This window comes from Balaenoptera borealis, assembly GCF_965194805.1.
Source record: "Balaenoptera borealis genome assembly, chromosome: 5".
NCBI lineage: Eukaryota > Metazoa > Chordata > Mammalia > Artiodactyla > Balaenopteridae > Balaenoptera > Balaenoptera borealis.
In genome coordinates this window covers 115,850,939-115,873,635 of record NC_138862.1, presented here as the reverse complement: position 1 = coordinate 115,873,635, position 22,697 = coordinate 115,850,939, and the positions used below count along the sequence as shown (strand labels likewise).

General features: G+C 40.4%; 1 protein-coding gene across 1 annotated transcript in view; it reads right to left on the bottom strand.

The window, feature by feature from the left end:
• ERICH6 (glutamate rich 6) overlaps nucleotides 1–20,331 on the bottom strand; it is a gene marked incomplete at its 5' end in the record, with an annotated part of 40,831 nt that extends 20,500 nt beyond the window's left edge. Inside the window, 9 exons of the mRNA XM_082393614.1 lie at nucleotides 5,318–5,463; nucleotides 6,308–6,378; nucleotides 6,822–6,979; nucleotides 8,180–8,293; nucleotides 10,956–11,072; nucleotides 11,173–11,228; nucleotides 11,539–11,601; nucleotides 15,350–15,443; nucleotides 20,089–20,331. Of these exons, the coding sequence (XP_082249740.1) occupies nucleotides 5,318–5,463; nucleotides 6,308–6,378; nucleotides 6,822–6,979; nucleotides 8,180–8,293; nucleotides 10,956–11,072; nucleotides 11,173–11,228; nucleotides 11,539–11,601; nucleotides 15,350–15,443; nucleotides 20,089–20,331 (1,062 nt within the window). The remainder of the gene's footprint in view (nucleotides 1–5,317; nucleotides 5,464–6,307; nucleotides 6,379–6,821; nucleotides 6,980–8,179; nucleotides 8,294–10,955; nucleotides 11,073–11,172; nucleotides 11,229–11,538; nucleotides 11,602–15,349; nucleotides 15,444–20,088) is intronic.
• Nucleotides 20,332–22,697: the final 2,366 nt, after the last annotated feature.

Sequence of the window (22,697 nt, the reverse complement as noted above, 5' to 3'; positions counted from 1 at the left end):
TTGAAAGATAATACATTTTTCACTTTTATGAAATATAAAATACATTCAGATAAGCACTAAAATATGCTATTTTGTTAATGAGTAATTATAATGTGAACACCATGTTATCACCATCTGGATCAAGAAATAGAACAATGCTGATACTCTAGAATTTCCCTCTGTGCTACCCCAAAGTCAGTGTTCTGTAATCTCTAAACAATATAATTTGATTTTTCCCATTTTGAAATTTATATAAATGGAATTGAACATTATGAATTTTTAATACTTTGTTTCTTTTAGTCAACGTTATGTTTGTAAGATTCATACACGTCCCAGTGTGTAGTTGTCCAATTACTTCCATTTGTGTATAAGATTGTATTGTATGACTTCATCATTATTTACTTATCCATTCTATTGTTAATGGATATATGGGTTGTTCCCAGTTTTCGGCTTATACACAATGATACTCTGAACCGTCTTTTGCATGTATGCTGGTACCCAGTTACTCTCAGATCTTATACCCAGAGGTAGAATTGCTGAACCCCAAGATATGCCTGTCTCCCACTTTACAAGGTACTGCCAAAATGATTTTCAAGTTGTACCAATTTGCATTCCCACTAGAGGCAAATAATAGGGACTGTTATTCTATATCCTTTCCAAAACTCAGTAGTATCAGACTTTACAGTTTTTTTTTTTTTTTGCCAATATTATAGGTATGTACTGATCTCTAATTGTGGTTTCAATTTTCCTCTCCCAGGTTACTAATGAGGTTGAAAACCTTTTCATGTGTTTATTGATCATTTGAATTTTCTCCTTGGAGAAGTGGTCAAGTTTTTTTAAGTTCATTTTTCTATTAGGTAGACTTTTTTTTCATGTGGACTTATAAAAGTTCTTTATACATTTAGGATAAAAGCCCTTTGTATATCATATGTGCTGCAAAATATCTCCCTTCTTGGCTTGTCTTTCAAATTTTAATTTTTAAGAGTATTTCATTTATTTATTTGGTTGCACCAGGTCTTAGTTGCAGCAGGTGGACTCCTTAGTTGTGGCTCACCTGCTCCTTAGTTGCAGCTCACTGGCTCCTTAGTGATGGCATGCGAACTCTTAGTTGCGGTATGCATGTGGGATCTAGTTCCCTGACCTGGGATCGAACCCAGGCCCCCTGTATTGGGAGCGTGGAGTCTTAACCACTGCGCCACCAGGGAAGTCCCCCAAATTTTAAGTTTAATTTATCAACTACTTTATGGATACTGCTTTTTAAAAGTGGTTAGTAAATCTTTCCCTAACCTGAAGTAATAAAGCTATTCTCCTATTTTTAAAAAAAATCATTGTAGTTTTGCATTTCACATTTAGGTCTTTAATCCACTGGAACTGATTTTTATATGATGTGAGGTATGATTCCAGTTTCATTAAAAAATATGGATATCCGATTGTCCCAGCCATATGTATTGGAAAGATTTTCCTTTCTCCATTGCTGTGCAGTGCCACTGCTGGCATAGATCAGAAGTCTGTGTGTGCATAAATCCGATTCTGAACTAGTCTGTATCATGGATTTCTTTGTTTATCCTGCCCCAACACTACACTGTCTTAATTACTATATTTTGTAATAGATCTCAGTATCTGATAGAGCGTGTTCCCCTCCCTCCCAGGCTTCTTCTTCAAGAAAGTCTTGGCTCTTCTAGGTTCTTTATATTTCCATGTAAATCTTAGCATCAACTTGTCAAGACCTTCCTTCCCCCTGCACACGCAAATATACAACCTTGTTAGAATTTGAATTACAGTTGCATTGGATCTATAGATCAATTTGGGAAGAATGTCATATTTAAAATATTTACTCTTCCAATCCATGAATATTAGGTCAAATTTGTTAAATGGGTTGTTCAAATATTCTATCGTATTACTGCTTTTTTTTTTTTTTTTGGTCTAATAGTCCTCAATTATTGAGAGAAGCAGGCTAAAGTATCCCATTATGATTATGGATTAAAATTTTTTTCCTTTTACTTCTGTGAAATTTTGCTTTATATTTTTTGAGGCTGTGTTAATAGGGGAAACATATTTTATAACATTATACCTTCCTGGTGGATTAAAACTTCCGTCACGGGCTTCCCTGGTGGCGCAGTGGTTGAGAATCTGCCTGCCAATGCAGGGGACACAGGTTCCAGCCCTGGTCTGGTCTGGGAAGATCCCACATGCCGCGGAGCAACTGGGCCCGTGAGCCACAATTACTGAGCCTGCGTGTCTGGAGCCTGTGCTCCGCAACAAGAGAGGCCGCGATGGTGAGAGGCCCGCGCACCGCGATGAAGAGTGGTCCCCACTTGCCGCAACTAGAGAAAGCCCTCGCACAGAAACGAAGACTCAACACAGTCATAAATAAATAAATAAATAAATAAAAGAACGTGAATTTCTTTAAAAAAAAAACTTCTGTCACTGTGAAGTGGTCCTCTATCTCAGTGATGTTCTTTAATATTTTCATGATACATCATTTTTGTTTATTTATATTTAATCTTTTTGTATCCTTATATTTTATTTTATTTTTAATTTATTTTATTTTATTTTTGGCTGTGTTGGGTCTTTGTTGCTGCTCACAGGCTTTCTCCAGTTGCAGCGAGCGGGGGCTACTCTTCGTTGCGGTGCGTGGGCTTCTCATTGCGGTGGCTTCTCTTGTTGTGGAGCACGGGCTTTAGGCGCATAGGCTTCAGTAGTTGCAGCACACGGGCTCAGTAGTTGTGCCTCGTGGGCTCTAGAGCACAGGCTCAGTAGTTGTGATGCACGGGCTTAGTTGCTCCACGGCATGTGGGATCTTCCCGGACCAGGGATCAAACCCGTGTCCCCTGCGCTGGCAGGTGGATTCTCAACCACTGCACCACCAGGGAAGCCCCTATCCTTATATTTTAGATATAGTCTCTTGTAATCAGTATATGGTTGGAATTTTTCCTTAAAAAATTGTCTGACACTCTTTGTTTATTAACTGAAGTATTTACTCTATTTACACATAACTACTGACATTCCTTGATGTGTTCTATTTGTCCTCTGTTATGTGTTTTTCTTTTCCCTTATCCTTTCTTATCTTTTGGGGGGCATTTAAAGTGAATTATTCTAATTTTTTTGCTCTACCTCTGAGAGCTTGGAAGTTATACTCTCTACTTGTTATTTTTCTGGCTACCCCAGAAATTTCAGCAAGCGAACTTAACTTATCAAAGTCTGAGTTTAAACTATGTGTTTGCCCTTCTCCCAAACCAAGGACTTTTAGAACACTGTAATTGCATTTATCTTTCTTGCCAAATCATGTACTATTTTTTCAAGCATTTTTGCTCTATACTGTTTCTTGAAAGTCCTTGAACCATTATTATTATTATTGTTTTATCAGTCAACTTTTAGTTTTATCCATATATCCCATGAATGCTTTTCTTTGCTCTTCATCTTTCTTGAATCTCATACTATCCAACTACACAAAGAACATTCTTTAGAATTCCTTTTAGTCAGAGGCTACTAGTGACAAACTCTGTTTTGCCAGACCATGTCTTTTGGGGGCATATTTTAATGAAAGATATTTTAACTGGGTATAGGCTTCTAGACTGCCAGTTATTTTCTTTCAGCACACTGAAGACATTATACTGCCTTCCATTGTTGCTGTTGGGAGGTTATCTGATTTCTAACTGTTCTCTTTTAAATGTAAACAGACTTCTTTTTCTCTGCTAATCTTTAGATTTTCTTTTTGTCTTTGGTGTTTTGCAGTTTCACTATACTGTGTCTAGGATTTATTTTTATTTTACTTTATTTTTTTAATTCATCCTGCTTGGGATTCGTTGGGATTCTTAAATCTGTGAATAGGTCTATTTTATCAGTTTTGGAAAATTATCATCCATTATCTCTTCAAATACTGCCTCTGCCTGATTATCATTTTCCTCTCCTTCTGGGATTCTGAACAAATACATTTTAGACCCCTCATTCTATTTTCATATTATACACACTTTCCTGTATTCCTTACCTTTTTTTGCCCCCATGTAAATTTTGGGTAAATTTTGATAGTTTTCTTTTAACCTTTCTTTCAGGTCATTAGTTCTTTCTTTAGTTGGGTCTAACGGGCATTTAACTCTCATCTTTTAAGTTTTTAATTTCAGTTTTTGTATTTTTCATTTCTATAATTTCATTTTTTTCTTTTCAATTGTATGTCCCTTTATAGTTTTATGTTCCCTCCATATATCTTCAAGCTGATCTTTTGTTTTCATAAACATACTTAGATTACTTCAGTTTTCGAAGTCTTTGTAGATCTTTTCTTATTGATAGTAGTCCTCTGAGTTTTCAATTGTGGTGTTGAGTTTCCTTGTGTTCTTAATTATTTTTCACTGTGTGCTGGTAATTGAACTTGAAAGATAATTTGTAGGAGTGATTTGAGGGCTAGATAAATGATCTTCCTTCAGACAGGATTTGGATTTGATTCTGTCAGAACCTCAGTTCACTGCCATGCCTTAAATTCTATATCACCCAGGAGAAACAAAACTGGTCTCAGGAGTTTAATTTCTAGGGATCTATTCTGGGGAACTATATTTAGTATAGTGTAAATTTATACACAAAGATATTGAAAGCAATGGTTAAACTATATGAAAAGGCACATAGATATTAAAATGATGTTAATGTAAGCTATTAATATCATGGAAAAATTGTTGATAATTAAGTTAAAGAGATAAAAATTACATGTGTAATATAATTACAAGTGTGTTAACAGAAACCTATGCTTAAAAACTCTAGAACAGTGCTGTCTAATAGAACTTGTAGTGACCATAAAAATTTTCTGTATCTGCCCTGCAATATGGTTGCCTTTAGTCACACACAGCTATTTAACACTTGAAATGTGGCTGGCATGACTGAAGAATTATATTTTATTTACTTATTTAATTTTAATTATTTTAAATAAGTTATTTAATTTTAATTATTTTAAATTTGGATAGCCATGTGGAGTATTTGTTACCATATTGGGCAGTGCAGATCTAGATAATATTGAAATATTAATAATGATTTTTGGGATGTGGGTGAGACTTCTGATGATTTTCTCCCATTCTTTTTAGTTTTCTAAAGGGTTCCAAATGTTCCTTACTATACACTGATCACATTTTAAAGTAAAAAGGCTTTAACCAAAATACCCCCTCATAAAACATATGTAAAGCATTGTTTTAAAGTCTAATATAAGTTAAAAGGCCAAGTCCGTACCAATTCTTTTTGACAAATAGTTAAATGTGTCATATAGCCAAGCTGCCATATTCATCATGACAGCTTTTATAATTTTAGGTAAAACTGATTTTTAAAGAGTAGCAAATAAAAAAAATTACAAGCTAATTACCTTTCCACATGCTATCCTAGAATCACAACAAACAATGGATATATTTCGTTTGTCTAGTTGATAATCAGTTAGTTCTTCCTTAGCTGACTCTACTTCTGGAATATCCATGGAAAGTTGATAAGAAATTGTTTTAAACTGCTTTGCATCTAATGGGAAAAGAATCACATGAAATACATATATGATGTTTAGAAGTTTCCAAAACCTCTCTTCTAAAATGAAATTTCAAACTCTGTTACGGATGCATTGATTCATTGGACATTTTTTTAATGGAAGAAAAATGAGGACCTCCCTCTTTTGTTTAAAAAAAAATGAGAAATTCTCATTTGGTTGAAAGAAAAATAATGATGATTTTCATTACGTGGAATTTTCTGGCCTTAGGTTTAGTAGAAAACAGTTGAATACCAAGGAATTTTATACTAGGGGTTTAGGTGAAAAAAAAATCTTCTCTAAGTATCTTTTCAATGGCTCTGAGTCATAGAGGAGCCTGATGCTCAGAAAGATTAAATAATTTATCCCCAGTTGGGCAGCCTGTGAGGAGAAAAGCAAGGACATAAATCCAGAACTTCTGATTCTAAAATCGGTGCCCCTTCAGTTGTACCAGTACTACAGCTATACTGGCCAGCTGACCGATGGGGCCTGCCTATGAGAAAAGAATCTGATATGTTTTTGACAGATTTTCCATATCCTAGCTTGAAACAAAATGGAATGTATGTTTGATAAAACGAGAGACAATGAACTCAAAAGCTCTTTCTAGCTATCTGTAAAGTGCTCTATAGATGTTGCTAATTTCTTTCAATCAATAACAACAGTGAGCTGAAGACTAAAAACTTCAAAAGCCAGATGATGGAAAAGCGGGATTTTCTGAGCCATTTTGACTGATGTATTGAGCAAAATGAAAAATTTAAATGTTATTTTTAGAATACGTCAATTTTTGCTCTTGGTCAAACATATGAGCTTTCTGATCTATAACATCAGCGTTAAGGAACTTACCTTCTTCAGAGAAAGTAGTCTGTTTTTTTGTTAATATTGCATAGTGTTTGGCCATTTGTCGCTCCTGTTTTCTACAAAATCAAAAAATATGATGCATAAGTCTGAAATACGTTGGAAGTTTAAAACAGTATACTATAAATTTTTACTGTTTAAACGCTATTCCTTGTTATTTTTATCTGTTATTACTTGTGAATCAAGTCATTTAATCAGTGTGAGTGTGTTTCTACTATATTTAGTGGACAGGTTTCTCCAATATAGGAATTCTGAATTGCCCTGAGAATTTGGGGTTGGCAAATTTCTACTCTAAGTCAGTGAGTTCACTGAGTTTCTGAAATCTTCTGACTCTTACAATGTCCACCAGGAATTGCAATAGGTTTGCTTTGGCCAATTTTTGTTTCTTCTCTGGGAATGCATCTTCAAAATTATCTATTTTGGGAAAATGAGGTTCATTTTACAAAAAACTCTGTAACTAAGTGGGCCTATCTGAGTTTCAATATCAAAGGCTCACTGTTACCTCCGCAAAGCTTTTTCCTTTGCTTTGAGTCTGTCGACTTCACTGCCGTGGGCAGCATGAGGGTCAATACAGATTAATTCAGCTTTAGAGCTTTGGATTTTTTGTTTTTCCTCATAGATGTAGTCAATCACGTTTTGGAAATAACTACAACAGGAGGTCTGAAAAACAAAGAGGTCATTTTCATCTCATCAGTCCTAGATGAAGATAATTACAGGAGGGAAAAAACCCAAAAAATGGTAATGGGGTTTTGGATAACAATCTATCATAACATTTTTTTGGTAACAGTTTTATTGAGATATAATTCACATATCATACAATTCACCCATTTAAAGTGTACAAGTCAATGGTTTTTAGTGTTGGGTTGGCCGAAAAGTTCGCTCAGGTTTTTCCATAACATTGTAGGAAAAACCCGAATGAACTTTTTGGCCAACCCAATATAGTCACAGAATTTTGCAACCATCACAACAATCAATCTTAGAAACTGAAACCTGTACCCATTAACAGTTCCTCCTTATTCTCCTCTCCTCTCAGCCCCTGGCAGCCACTAACCTATTTGCTGTCTTTATAGATTTGCCTGTTCTGTACGGTTCATATAAATGGAAGCATACAACATGTGGTACTTTGTGACTTGCTTCTTTCTCTTAGCATAATATTTTCATTTATGTCGTAGCATGTATAAGTACTTCATTTCTTTTTATGGCCGCATAATATTCCATTGTATGGATACCCCACATTTATTTACCCTTTCATCAGTTGATAAATGTCTGGGTTGTTTACACTTTTTGGCTGTTATGAATCATGCTGCTGTGAACATTTGTATACACGTTTCTGGGTGGACATATGTTGTTAATTTTCTTGGGTATATACCTAGGAATGGAATTGTTTGTTGGGTTATGTGGTATCTGTATGTTTAACTTTTTGAGGAATTGCCCGACTGTTTTCCAAAGTGGCTGCATCGTTTTATATTCCCCTTCAGCAGTGTATGAGGGTTCCAGTGTCTCTACATCCTTGCTAACACTTGTTATTATCTGTCTTTTGGGTTATAGCCATCCTAGTGGGTGTGAAATTGTATCCCATTGTGGTTATGATTTGCATTGCCCTGACGGCTAACACATAACTCTCTTAAGAATGGCAATGCAGGAAATTCTCTGGCAGTGCAGTGGTTAGGATTCTGGGCTTTCACTGCCAGGGTCTCAGGTTCGATCCCTGGTGAGGGAACTAGGATCCCACAAGCCACGCGGTGCAGCCAAAAAAAAAAGCAGCGCAATGAAAAGATGCAGAAGAAAAAATACTACTTATGTTTAAATTAGTGTCTAAAAGTAACACTATTTCCTCAGTGAACCTGCTTTAGAACTTACGTGTTCTACTAGTTCAGAGCTACTGTAGTCACAGGAAAGATCCACATTGGAGAGAAATGTTCTTAGATCGCTCCCACAGAATTCACACGTGGGCGATACCTCCTCCTCTTCTTTCTTCAGAGAGGAGAAAAAAAATGAAGACGTGTCCACAAGGAGGCCCAGAGCCTCTCAGAGCAGGAGGAGCCAGAGCCCTGGACAGGGCCAGCGAATGTCCAGTCAGACAGCAGGGGTGATGAGGGATGTACAAACCTGCTTGAGAACTCCTGTCAGACACCATGAGGGCTCCCAGAGATGGTTAGTAGGGAACTTCCAGGGGTCTGAGATCCTATATCGGAAGGCACCAAGCCAGCAGGATCTGTATATTCCAGTAATGAGACATCATTTCTATTCAAGGGCTGTTAAGGGCTGAGGTGGCTGAGGTGGTGTTTTGGAGGCCTCTGTCTGGCGCGGTTCACTGGGGTGCAGCTGAGCCCATCAGGAGCTCTGTGGGTCCTTGGGATGCCTCCTCAGTGTAAGAAGAAAGTTGCAGAAATGATTTTACTGTCGACATCAGTGTCCCTTGTCGAGCAGGGGGATGTACAGTGTGTGACACAAAGGATAACACATATTTGATTTTGTGGAAATGGTCTAAGGTGTTTAAATACTATAAACTCTTTCAAGAAGTGTCAGCTAAGAAAAAGTCTTGACATTACTACGTAGGCCACTGTTTACAATACTCAACTTTCTAAAATAAATTAGAGTCCTTTCTCAAGGGAAGCCCCAGTTGGGGCACCAAATTCTCCTGTCTGTGCTGTGAAGGTAATCCAGGAGGGGGAGGGGAGGCTAGGGGAAGCAAGAGGAGGCTGGGAGTTAGGGGCGCAGGTGACTCAGTGAGGGGTGGATGCACTATGGCCCTGTTAGTGGTCCGAGGTCACGGCTGTGACTGCAGAGGCTCCTGGCAGGTGAGCAGCCAAGCCTCGGCACAGGCCTCCAGGAAGAGACCCAGATCGTGACTTGCATGTCATGAAACCACCAGGGCATCTGTAGTTGCCATGGAAACCATTCTCCGAGCCTGGCAAAATGACCGCCATGGGGCCAGAGGGTGACTGAGATGGCCGGTGCAGCCAGGGACCCTAGAGTACAGTCCAGGATAATTAGGCCCTTGAAACTACCCGATAATAAGTACTGCACGTCGCAGAAAGCAGAACACTCAGGGAGGGAAGCCTTGTAAGAGAGAGATGGTGGTGACGAATCCAGGCCAGCTACCGAATGACGGAATGGGCAGGAAGAGCTTGGCAACGCCAGGCCAGCTACAGACTGTGCCGCCAGCATCTCGGTAGGGAACTCCTCCGCCCATGGCCCCTTCACCCCTTCACCCCTTCACCTGGGGGCGAAGTAAGTAAAGATGCTTCAAAAGACATGAGTGGGGTTGGAATTTCCACCTCAAGAGGATGTGGCTGAAGAGGAGAGCTGGCCAACCAGCTGCTGCTGCCCCCGAACTAGACCAGTGTCCAGGCCCATCTCAGAAGACCTGGAAGGTCGGCCCAGGGATGCAGGTGGAGCCAGCCCTGGCCAGGGGCCGGTGTAGGGACAGCTCTGTGGAAGGAAGTCCCCAAGGCCTTCCTCAGGTTCAGGCGCATCTCTGGGTGTCAGGGGAAGAGAGCTCAAGAAGCCTCCTGGATACAAGCCTTTGTGCTTCAGAAAAAGGAAGGTGCTGTGTTTGAAGAAAGAATTTCAGCCTGAAGAGTCTATAAGGTGACCATAAAATTTAGAAACCTGGGCAAATATAAACAGTAAATGTTGACCCATATTACGTTACGTGATGTATTTAATGTGTTACCAGGCATTAGAATCGCATAGTTCAACGTGCTGCACAAAATGACAGTGAACACCGACCGCATTGGTGCATCCACACGGCATTCCCATCAACCCCTGCACGCACATCTGTGCCGTCCTGCCTCACATGATTGGTATCTCTTATTTCAGTGAATAAGCCTGTACCTTTACTGTACCCCAAAAGAAGTCATCAAGGAGCTTCCGGTCTGGGGAGTGTGCAGCTCTCTCCACATGGCCATGCCGTGCAAGTTTGGAAATAATCATACTACGGGTCAGTCCCTTACCTCTGTGGCAAAGCAGGGTGGTTTGTATCCTGTTGGAATTACTAAGGTGACCTCTCCCTTGCCCACTGAATGCAGACGTTAATTGGTCACTTAATGTGATCAAATACAGCTAACGTTCACCTACGCTGCCGGGCTTTATGACCACTGTTATAGGTTGAGTTGCGCTCCCCCAAAGGCTCTGTTGAATTTCTAACCCCTGGTACCTGTGAATGTGGCCTGACTTAGAAATGGGGTCTCCGCAGATGTGATCAAGTTAAGATGAGGTCATTAGGGTGGGCGCTAATCCAATATGACTGGTGTCCTTGGAGAAGAGGGACATTTGGACAGAGACACACAGAGCGTGCTGGGACAACCAAGGCAGAGATTGGAGTGATGCAGCTGCAAGCCAAGGAGGGACTCTCCCCTCCAGGTTAGACTTGCTGACACCTTGATTTTGGACTTCCAGCCTTCAGAACTGTGAAACAATACTTTTCTGTCGCTGTAAGCCACCTAGTTTCTGGTATTTTGTTACAGCAGCCCTAGGAAACGAATACAGCCACCCTAAGTGCTATTCCAAGTAAATGAGCTCTTTGCCTGCTTTTTTAAAAGTATGTTCACTGTCTTTTGTGCAGATCATCATGTGGCTTTTTATACCATTTATTACAGTAAAAGCAAAAAGAAATATAAATGAAGATTACCTTGAACTTAATGCCTAAATTGGAACTCTCTTGTTTGAATGAGAGAATAGATGGTGGCCCGATGCTGGGTAGTGTTCTCAGAGAGGGCTCAAAGAGTGTTATGAAGTCTTCCTTAAACTAAATTTTAAAAAGAGGGAGAAAGAAAAAAATTGAAGATTGAATAAGTGATTTTTACCATGAGTTCAGTGTACTAGCTGGACTGATAAACATTTCTTACCTCCAGCTCACATAAAATATTTAGTTTTGGCTCTTCTGGGTTAATTATCCATTGTGCTGAAGAAAAAAAAGGCAGATTTAGAAGGAATGTTTAAAAACTTTGTGCAGTGTATTCCATTTTCTGTAGTGTGAAGATTCTAGCCCATGACACACACTCACTCAGACACACACACACACACACACACACACACACACTCACACACACACGCTGTCTAAATGCCCTGAAACCCTACCTTCACCACCTTCTTGCATATACTCTTAGGGGAGCTCTTTTCTAAAGGGGTTGGACACCGTCCAAGTTAAGGCTGGTTCCCTAAGGGCAGTTTGCCTTTGCCAGCAGAGGGGATGACGCCAAACATCCAGTTACCTCTTAATTTAGAAGCTAGATTTTCAGGTTCATCTTCCTTCTTTACAGAGGGCACTTCTTTCTCTGTAAAAAAGAGTGTACATTTGTCATCAATCCTGACAAAGGATGAAAGAAGTCCAATAGAAAAGAAGATATACCTCTTGGAAAAATAAGTGCCCTTTTGGTGTTTTATTTTTAATTTTTAAAATTTTTTGCCTTTTTCCAAATAACATTTTATCAACAGTAACTAACAAACAGAGAAGACTCACCACTAATGAATCACATTAAAAAATGCTTCCTTGCTTCTTTTTAGTCTTAGAATGCTACACAAATGCATATTTTATTTGATTATAATCATGGTTTACAGACCCTTTTGTGTTCTGCCTTCTAAAATTACTATTCTGTCTAATTTATGACTATTATTCTGCAAAAGATTTTTCAGGGAGAAGAGTGCTGGAGCGGGGTGAGAGGGCGGTTCCCAGTTCAAGACAGTGAACTAAACCACCAGAATGATTCCCTCTGCAGATTCCATGGCAATACTGGAAATGGGGAAGACAGCCATCTATCAACACACGAGCCACTTGGAGTAAATGTCTAGAAAGGTAAGCAGACAGGACTGGGATGATGAAAAACCAATCAGAACAACCTACAATGAGACAGAGGTAAAGGGAGAGGGCACACCCATTTTCCCTGTATAGCCAGGGCTGGTGCTGGAGAAAGGGATGGGCTTCAGAAGATGACATACTTCCTATGTTGAGTACCTGAACAATTTAAAAATATGTTTTGGGCATTTTGCCCAACAGAAGTGCCAGCGCAGGTATTAAAAAAAAAAAAAAGAATGAACAAGACTTTCATTAAGGCATTATTTGTCATAGGGAAGAGGTCAAAACACAAAACCAAACCAAACCAAACAACCCTGCAACATCTAACAGTCAGATGTATTACATAAGTCACAGTTACTGTAGGTATATAAGGGAATACTACATAGTCATTTCAAGGAATTAGATCAATATTTCCTGACATGGAAAGATGTCCCTGATACACTGCTAAGTAAAAAAAAATTAAAGAGAGATAAAACTGCTGTTATTCACAGGAAATGTAATTGTCTAGTAGACTTTTAACTGATGAAATATTAGAATAAGAAAGTTCAGCAAGGGAGTCAGATACAAGATTGATACATTGAAATCAATAGTTTTCCTATACATTGACAATAACCAATTAGAAAATATAATAGGAAAAAAAAGATTCCAATTACTACATCAATAAAAGACAACTGTAAAACACCTAGGAATAAACTAATAAGAGCTGCATATCAGTTCTCTATTAAAAAAAACCTACAAAAAACTATATGAAAAAATTGAAAAGGTACATTAGGTTCCTGCTGTTAAAGTAATTGAACAAGGAAGCCATTAGATGAGGGGGCTCTAATGCCTTGGTAGCCAATCGTAAGCAAAGTGAAACCTAAGCCAGAGTCAATTCCTCAAGGTTAATGCCTCAAGGTTAAGAACAGCTCATAGCAAACAGCCAACCAGGCTTTCCCAAATACAGTTAAGTCCCCTACATACGAACCTTCAAATTGCGAACTTTCAAAGATATGAACGTGCGTTCCCATGTCCAATCACATAAATTAGTTCACGTGTCTGGCGTACATTGTCACGTGCATGCATCCTCTACAAGTGGTTGTGCTTTTGTGCACTTTACTGTACAGTACTGTTGGCTGTTCAACACGAGGAGCTTACTAATGAAGACCTGATGGAATTGGAGGCCCAGAGAAAGGACAAAGAGAGACAAGAGGAAGAAGAAGTAACTGAACAACCGAAGAGATTCACTGTGCAGGGAATGGCAAGGGGATTTTCTTTATTTGAGGAGGCACTGTTAGCTTTTGAGGCATAGGATGGTACACGAAGGTTGTAGCAGCTGTTCAGGATGCAATCCAGGGCTACCATTATCCTCTATGACAAGAAAAAAAGAGCTACTACCCAGACATCGCTGGATCCTTTTTTCAAGAGGGTAGATAGAACTGAATCTGGCAAGGAACCAGAACCTGTGCCATCAACGTCAGGCGTGAGTGAAATTGCCCTCCGTCTCCTATTGCTGACGATCCTTCAGCTCTACCATCTCCCACCTCCTCTCCCTCCTCCAGTCAGTAACTCTTCTTGCCTATTCACTCGTTGCCAGCCCCTGTATGGCAGCTGTTGTACTACTGTACTTTTCAAGGTACTGTACTGTGAGATTAAAAATGTTTTCTTTATCTTTTGTGTTTGTTTTTTATGTATTGTTTGTGTGAAAAGTATTATAAACCTATTACAGTACAGTACTATATAGCTGATTGTGTTAGTTGAGTACCTAGGCTAACTTTGTTGGACTTTGAACAAATTGGACTTATGAACACGCTGTCGGAATGGAACTCGTTCGTATGTAGGGGACCTACTGTAATGCAACTTTGAACAATAGCCGATCAAATGATTTCCTTGCTTTGCTCCCACGACTTCTGTATAAAAACCTCTCCTTAGCTCTTGTCTGTGGAGTGCTCCTAACCACTTCTGGTTTGGCGCTGCCTGTTTCCAATCCACATCTGCTCAAATAAACTCTTAAAAATGTGAAAATGCCTCAACTTATCTTTGAACGCTGCAGAGCAGGACCAAAGAATCAACTTGTCAAACTCCACTGAAAAACTTCATCACAATTACATTGAATATATAGATTAATTTGGGAATAATTAACATGTTTTTAATATTAGGTTTAATATTATATTAATATTTAATATTAATTATATGTCTAATTTAAAATTTTTATGTTAGATTGTGTCACTCCTCTGTGCAGACCCTCCAGTGACTTCCCACTTCATTCTCATTGAGTAAGATTTGGTCCTCACTGTCTCTCTGCCTTTATCCCGTAGGACTCACCTCCTTACCTACCCCACTGCCGCCAAGCTGGCTGCCTCCTTGTTCTAGAGGGAAGCACTTGTTCTTCCCTGTGCCTGGAACACTCTTCCCCCGGAGATCATTATCACTCTCTCTCCTCCTTGAGGTCTTTACTCAAATATTTCAGCTTCTCATTGAAGATTTCCCTCAGCATCCTGGGTAAGCTTGGTACCCAACTGCCCAACATTTCCCATCCCTCTCCCTGCTTTATTTTCCTCCTTAGCACTTAACATTATATAAGATATTGTGTATTGACTTACTTTGTGTATTATTTATCTCACTATTACTTCCACCTCCCACACTTTAATAGAAGACCATTGAGACAGGGGGTTTGTCTGCTTTATTCATTGCTGTTACCTTAGAACAGGAAACTGACCTATGACAGGTGCTTGGTGTGTGCTCAATAAACATCTCATGAATAAGTGATATAACATAAAACAAATAGTAGAATTGAAAGGAAAGGCTATTCATAACGATTACTTCTGAGGAATATACTGGGATAAGTTAAAAACTTAATGTTTACATTATATTTTTCTTAATGGTTTGATGTTTAGAAAACAGCATGCATGTTACCTCTATAATAAAAAATAAAGATGTGTTTCAAAATATGATGGCAGATTATTTCTTGATGTGAACACAGGTGCTACCATTTATTAAAGGCTCAGTGCCAAGGAGTTTAAATGTTGAATTTCATTTTGATCTTCATAACAGTCCTGTTACAGAAGGATTATTATGGCCAACAGAGAAAGAAACAGAGTCAATGAGGTTAAGTGACTTGCCCAGTTGTCATGGTGTTAGCTTGTTTTGGGGCTGGGATTCAATCCTAGCTCTCCTGGCCATCTACACAAGTGCCCTTTCCAGTGTACAATCCCATCTCCCAGCAAAAGCTAAAAAACCAAACTACTCACTCGGCTGCTCCATGCCTGACAATTCTTGAAGCCAACTTTCTTCTGTTTGTACTGATGTTGGAATTCTTGGATACAGATTGTGATAGACAGCCCTGAAATTTAGACAAAATGTTAGTTTTCAGTATACCTATAGAGTTGTTAGCAGTTCTTCTAAATCTAGTACATTTAACAATCAAATAACAGATGTTCTTAGAAGATCCTGATTTCTTTTTCCTTTGAAATATTTTCTTCCGTTCTTATGTCTTCAGTAAAGTCAGACACAGTGTGTTTGCATCATATCTGTTCTCTGCAAAGCACTCCTCTCTCAATCCTGGAGGTTCCCAATACCGTATTATTTCTCTCATGGAGTAAATTACTACCCCTCTATCTGTGCTGTGTGTTGGCGGTGGTGGCAGCGATGATGGTTATGTGTGTTTAAACATTTACCTGAATTTAAATTAGAACGTGTTGTTCATTTTAAAATAGCTTTAAAATAATCCAAGCTCTTTTTAAAGGGCTGAAGTTTAATGCGTTGTAATTAAGCAATCTGTATTCTTTCCACAAGCAGTTTAATCAGTTAGTTATCGTTGACATGATAGGAAGCAGGAATTTATTGACTTTTACTAGCTAAAATGACTGTTACTGGTAACAAGTAAACAATAACTATTGCTTTTCAAGTTCCTTTGCCTCTTTGAATTTCATTTTTTTTTGCCATAATTTGCTGGCTCTTCTAAAATTATCAAACAAAAATTTCCCAAATAATTTAGTCAACTTTAGGATTGTCACTTTTTCACCTTTCTCAGTTCTCTTATGTCTCCACCTTCCTTTTTTGGTGCTTTGTTCCTTGAAACATTGTGTGTTTTGTTTTAATTCTGAAATGACTGTGTCCTATAATGGGTAGAGAACTCCTCTGCAGAAGCCACCTGAACAAGTGTCTGGGGGAGTCCTTTTTGTCTAAGTTCCCATGGAAAAAACTTATGGGACCAAGAGTAAAGGAACATTGACGAGCAATCCCTAGACAACATTTTACATTTCAGTGTTTTCCCAATACAGTAGTTAACAAAATCAATACATAACTCATCTAGGTCTCTTTGCCTCCCTTGAACCAACATGAAAGATTGTTTTCGAAATTCTGTGTAAAGATGGCAGACATCGGAGGATAAGAACAAAATTAACATTTCCTGAGAACTTACTGTGTTCTAGTAGACACATGGTAGTTGCTTTACTTACATTACTTCATTTATCTTTACAAAAACCAATCAAGGTAGGAATTAGTATACCCTTTCCTTTTTTAAAAAAATTTTTATTGGAGTATAGTTGATTTATAATGTGTTAGTGTTAGTTTCAGGTGTACAACAAAGTCAATCAGTTATATATATATACATATTTCCACTTTTTTTTTTTTTTTTTTTAGATTCTTTCCCCATATAGGCCATTACAGAGTACTGAGTAGAGTCCCCTGTGCTGTACAGCAGGTAGTATTCCTTTTCTATGGGCAAGGAAATCGAGGCTCTGGGGGGCCCTCTCAAAATCACACATGGCAGAGGCAGATGGGGCCCAGACCTGTTTGGCTCCAAAACCTGTGTTTCTCCGGATTCATCTGCCTCCTAAAGTTTGCCCCAGAATAGTAATAGGGCAATTAAAAGTAGAAACTGAGACAATATTGGTTGCATTTCTAGGCCTTCTAAGGGCAGAGTTCCTTAAAAACACAGTCTCACCAAATTCACCAGAGAATGCTTTGAAGTACAGAAGAAGCATCTTCTTAGGAAGATTTATGAGGAGAAATTAAGAATTTGATTTAGGAAAGAGAGGTTCCCATATGACAGAAAGTCCAGGTCAAGATGGCACCTGAACACACAATTCTCCCCTTCCTTCTAAGATCTTATTGAACTAACAAACACTTCAAACCCACAAACAAGCAATAGCCCTGGAAAACAAGAGCGGTGTCATCAGTAGCCAAGTAATATTGAAGAAGTCCTTAAAAGAAAGAAAATAAATGGCCTCAGGTTGATGGAAAACTAGAGCGGAGACCACCACAGCTCAAGATAAGAGACATAAGTAAAGTTCTTCCAAAGGGAACTCCTGAGAAGCTCCTAGCCCTGACTCGACCAAATGCAGAGGGGAGGGGGCTGGAGACGGTCATCAGGGTAGTTCAAGGAGTGAACAGTCAGACCCCTTCCTCTCCTCTTACCCAGGGCAGTTGGCAGCAGTTGTGTCTATTTCCAGATGAAGCCCAAAGAACTGGTTTCTAAAAAGCCTGCCTGGGGAAGTTTTAGGTCTGAAAGAGAAGCAGAGTGCAGGATGAGTTACTCAGGACCTACCCAACAGGCTTGGGTGGAAAAGGAGGAAGGGAGAGTCCCAGGAAAGAAATGCACGAGGAACTCCAACGAAGCAATGTCTTCGGAGCTCTGAGGGGAAATGGTTTTAAACCTATTCTTTTATGCCAGGTTATATTATTAATAAAGTATGAGGGCAAAAGGAAGAAATTTCAAGACAGGCAAGAACTCAGAAATTTGACTACCCATGAGATCAATATGAAATAATTACCTGAGGAGTTTCTCCAGCAAAAAGAAAAGAAATAAAAGAAAGAAAGCAATATGGAAAACAAGAAAGTATGGCCGTTGAGCCCAACTCAGAAAAATTGAAGACAACTAAAAACAACTGAGAGTTGAGAAGTTCTTCTTTTAGGAGCCAAGTTTTACAGACATAGGATTTCATTTTCTTGTGCAAGAATGCAGTCACATCATTGGGTTCTTAGCAGGAAATTATGAGTATTGGTTATTGGTCTTCAACTTTTTGAATCAACGTGTACCCAAAGCACTAAGAGCTAATTATAATTACAAAATTTGCAAACACTATAAAACTTGGTAAAGTAATATGACTTTACAGGACTATATATTATATATTTTAATAAAGTCTGTTACATAATTTGTTGTTAATTGGGAGAGGAAAGGGTGAGAGGAGAGAGAGAAGGAAGTAGAAGTGCATTAAGGTGTTAATTTTTCAAAATAGAGTTAATAGTTACTAAAATTGATAAATCAAGAAGTAGAGGTTTAAATACTTTAAAGTCCTAAAGGTTAGAAAATATAAAAATAATCTAACTACTGAAAATGGAGAGGAGGGAAGTAGTGTGTTACATTCCTCAGCTTTCATGGTGGGAAGTCAGTAGCTATGTCAAAAATTAATAAATCAAGGAATGAAAATATGCTATTTAAATTATACTGGAAACAAACTGTTAACAATCTGTTAACTCTGGTGAGTGGAAGTGGGAGCAGAGAAGGGTACAGAAATTTAAAATTTTATAGCTTTGTCTACTTTAATGTTTTAACCATGTACATATATTATCTTTTATTAAAATGTTGACTTGGATAAATAAAAACATGTAAGTGGGGAAGAACAATTCTCTTTCTGCTTAAAAATGGAAAGTTGCTTATAAAAGCAAAACTTAGGTGAACAATAATGTGAGACTGTGGACCCATGTTTGGTGTGAGGTTTCAGGGAAGACTGATAAAGATGTTCCAAATGTGTTTCTCTGGTGTCTTCCTATTATAGTTGGAAGTGCTTGGAGGCTAATAGCAATAGCAACAACAAGAAAAAGAAAAGACTGTACTTTCGACTCTCCACCGCAGGTGTCCCTGATCACTCCTGAATTTAGCCAATAGAGACTTATGTCCTAAAGCCTCATAGCACTTACGGTTGTGCGCATGCCATTTATGATTTCATTCTATATTAGTAAGTAGACATGTCATCTCTACAGGTAGATAATAAGCTGGTGATGGGCAGGGACTCTGTCCATCTCCTCCAAAGTGTCTAACAGTGTAGATTAAAAAACACCTTTTTGAATAAATTAGTTGTAAATGCCCTGGATGATTTTACTCTACTTCCTGACATGTTTATTCCAAAAGTAAACATCATCAGCTTCAAAAAATAATAATATAGAACACTGAAAACAATTCCTTACCTATCTAAATTCGTTTCAGACATGTCTTTCTTAAATGTCTGAAATATTTTAGGAAAACCTGTTGAATGAAACATTAAACAATTTAGCCATTCCCTTTAACTCAGTGGCTCTCGAAAGGACAATTTTGCCCCCCAGGAAACATTTAGCAACGTCTAAGGACATTTTTGATTGTCACAGAGCCCGGTAGGGACTAACTGGCATGGTCAGAAGCAGAGGCCAGCGACGCTGCTAAACATCCTGTAATGCGTACGACAGTCCATCCTCCCGCCCTCAACACACGCGGCCCCAACAAAGAATGATCCGGACCAAAATGTCAATGCTGGGAGATGGACAAATCTACTCCAAGTAACTGCTGTGCCTCTCTCTTTAAGGAAGTGGCTGGAGTGGTTTCAGTACAGGAAGTTAAGCACAAAGGTGAGTTGCTTTTGGCTGGGCTGTTTCAGTAGCAGAGCACCCTTAAAGCACTACTCCTTCTTCAGGAGTGGCGCGCGTGCGCGCGCGCGTGTGTGTGTGTGTGTGTGTGTGTGTGTGTGTGTGCGTGTGCGCGTGCGCGTGCGCCTGTTTGAGCGGGGCGGCGGGGGGAGAGAATGAATGTAAGAGGACGCGATCACTGAATGCGCGAAGTGTTATAAAATGAGTACTCCGTACAGCACTGCCTGTTTCCAGTTTGACGAGGCGTTTCCCCTTTAACCTAAGCTGTGGACCATCACAACCGCTTAGTCAAGATTTCAGTGTCTTTGACACCAGAGGGACTGAGATAAGGGTGTGTGTGAAGTCTTGTGTGTATTTGGAAACAGACTCCCGGGTAGACGAAGGCTCTAGAGGAGTTGGACCTGCTCTCCCCTAGGGACAGGGCAGCCTTCGAGGAACGGGCTGGGCGGGCCGGGGAGCGGTACTTTTTTGGGAGGAGGTGCTGGAGGGTGCACTCTCGCTGGCCGCCGGCGTCCGGCTCCACTTCAGGCTCGGCGTTCGGCTGAGCGTCGGCGTCGGGCTCAGGCTGGGGCTGACGACGCTGGCCAAGCGGGGGCGAAGGGCTTTCCATTCTTCCTCATTGCCATCTCCGAAGGCCAAAAGCTTCCATAGGTACTCCTCGCTGAACCTCCCGTGGAGCGCCAGCTCCTTCTCCCGGTCCGCCGCCGCCTCGTCCTCCTCTTCCTCCTCCTCCTCCTCCTCCTCGTCCCCCTCCTCCTGCTGGCCCCGCTCCTCCTCGGGCTTTCTGAAGCTGTGATGCGAGTGCATGTTGGCCGCGGCGGGCGAGAAGCGGGATCGCGGCTAGCGCAGGGGACACAGGCGGGTCCAGACCTGGGGCGCGCGAGGCCTCCTGTGCGTCCGTCTCCCTGGGCAACGGCCGGCCGCGCGGGCCCCCGAGTCTGGAGATTAAAGTCGCAGGACCCTTCAGCCCGGAGGACTTGCGCTGCGGGGAGAGGGGCGGAGGGGCAGGGAGCGACCGTGGGGAGCTAGGACCGCTGAAAGCTCCTTTTGCACCTGCTGTCCGGAGCCTCGGGGAGCCCTAGCGGCCTGCCGTGAACTGATCTTCCTTTCCAATCTCTCTCAGCTCCTTTGGAGCCAGTCTTTCAAAATTTTTTTAAATTAAAAAAATGGAGGTATCGTTGACTTACAGTATTATATTAGTTTCTGGTGTACAACATAATGATTCAATATTTTTGTAGACCATACTGCATTTAATTTTATTATAAAATATTGGGGAGCCAGTCTTTTTTTTTTTTTTTTTTTTTTTTGGACTTGGGTAGGGGGAGTGGCTACTAGCTATGGGCACCCATAAGGCCTCTTGGTAGTGCTGATGCCGGCGTTGGGATGCTTGCTGGAGCTTACGATAAAACTTTATTTACAAAAGCTGGCACTGGTCCTTGGTCGTAGTTTGCTGGTTTGATTTTTTAAAACACTGCCTTAAATATTGTTTATCTTGATTAGTGAGGTTTTTGATGCCACTTACATTTTGCGACCGAGGTGAGCGCCTTGCTCTAATCCAGGGCCTGACTGATGCTTGTTTCATCCATCCAGCCAGGAGGTGGAAAAAGCTTGAGGCATCTGGCCACCAAGGCATCTCCTGCGTCTTTCTGGGGCTTTGTTTTCAGCTCATTGTACTTGTTACCCCCGGAGCCCGAAACCAACTCAGGTTTGGCTGCTCATTGCTCAAAAGTCAATGTTCAAGAAGCAAGGGTAGGTGGAAAACGAAAGGTGCTTTGTTCAGGAAGCTGGCAACCTGGGGAGGTGGCGAGCTAGTGTCCCCCAAACCATCCCCCAATGGCCAGATCAGAGTGCAAGAGCCTTTAAAGGAAAGCTTCAAGGATGTGCAGGCGGGGGCTATGTGCAGAGCACACTCAGCTCTGACCATCGTCTTGACACTGGTCATGCGGTGGTCTGGTCAGCGTCATCTTGATTGTTTTAAGCACAGTAAATCTTCAACTCCAGGGTCGGTTTGTTGCCATTTTCTTGAGGCCAGTCCCTGGAATTGTGCTAGCCATAGGTTCAGTATTGCTCAGGATGGAGCAGCTTATATTATGACTACAGTCTGGTCATCATGCAGTTAGCTTTTTCCCTCTTGTGGTGGTTATAGTATCTGCAAAACAACTCAGGAATGTGTCTCAGATATTGTTATCTATGTTCTTCAGGGAGAACTAAAGATTCTGTGACTGCTATTTGGCTGATTTCCTGTTTATTTATTTATTTATTTTTGGCTGCGTTGGCGTTGCTGCGCACGGGCTTTCTCTAGTTGTGGTGAGCGGGAGCTACTCTTTGTTGCGGTGCACAGGCTTCTCATTGTGGTGGCTTCTCTTGTTGCAGAGCACAGGCTCTAAGCATGCGAGCTTCAATAGTTGCAGCATGTGGGCTCAGTAGTTGTGGCACACGGGCTTAGTTGCTCCGTGGCTTGTGGGATCTTCCCAGACCAGGGATCGAATCTGTGTCCCCTGCATTGGCAGGCAGATTCTTAACCACTGCGCCACCAGGGAAGTCCCGATTTCCTGTTTAAGTTGTTACCAGTTCTCTAGGCCTAATTGCTATTTTTGTCACTACATGTCTACATCCTTTCAATCATTAATTCTTGAACCAGGCTTTTGTGGCTCAGGGGAGGCTCCTAGGAGACTAAAGCCTTCTTCTACAAACAAGAAACAGGGGACACGGAAGAACTTTTGTACCTGGGAGGGTCCCGCAGGATCCTGCTTGGTTTCATACTTGCTAAAGTTTGTGTAAGATATTTGTATACACACAAAAAAGTATACAGAATAATATAATGGACATCTGTTTACCTACTACGCAGACTGGAAGCTATAACTTCACCGTACAGTTCAGCTTCTTTTTAAAAGCCTGTTAAGACTGAGAAGGGTTCCTGGTGGGAGGGATTGTGTTCCTGCTATTTGACTTCAGCTCTAAGTAAAGGATGCCAAC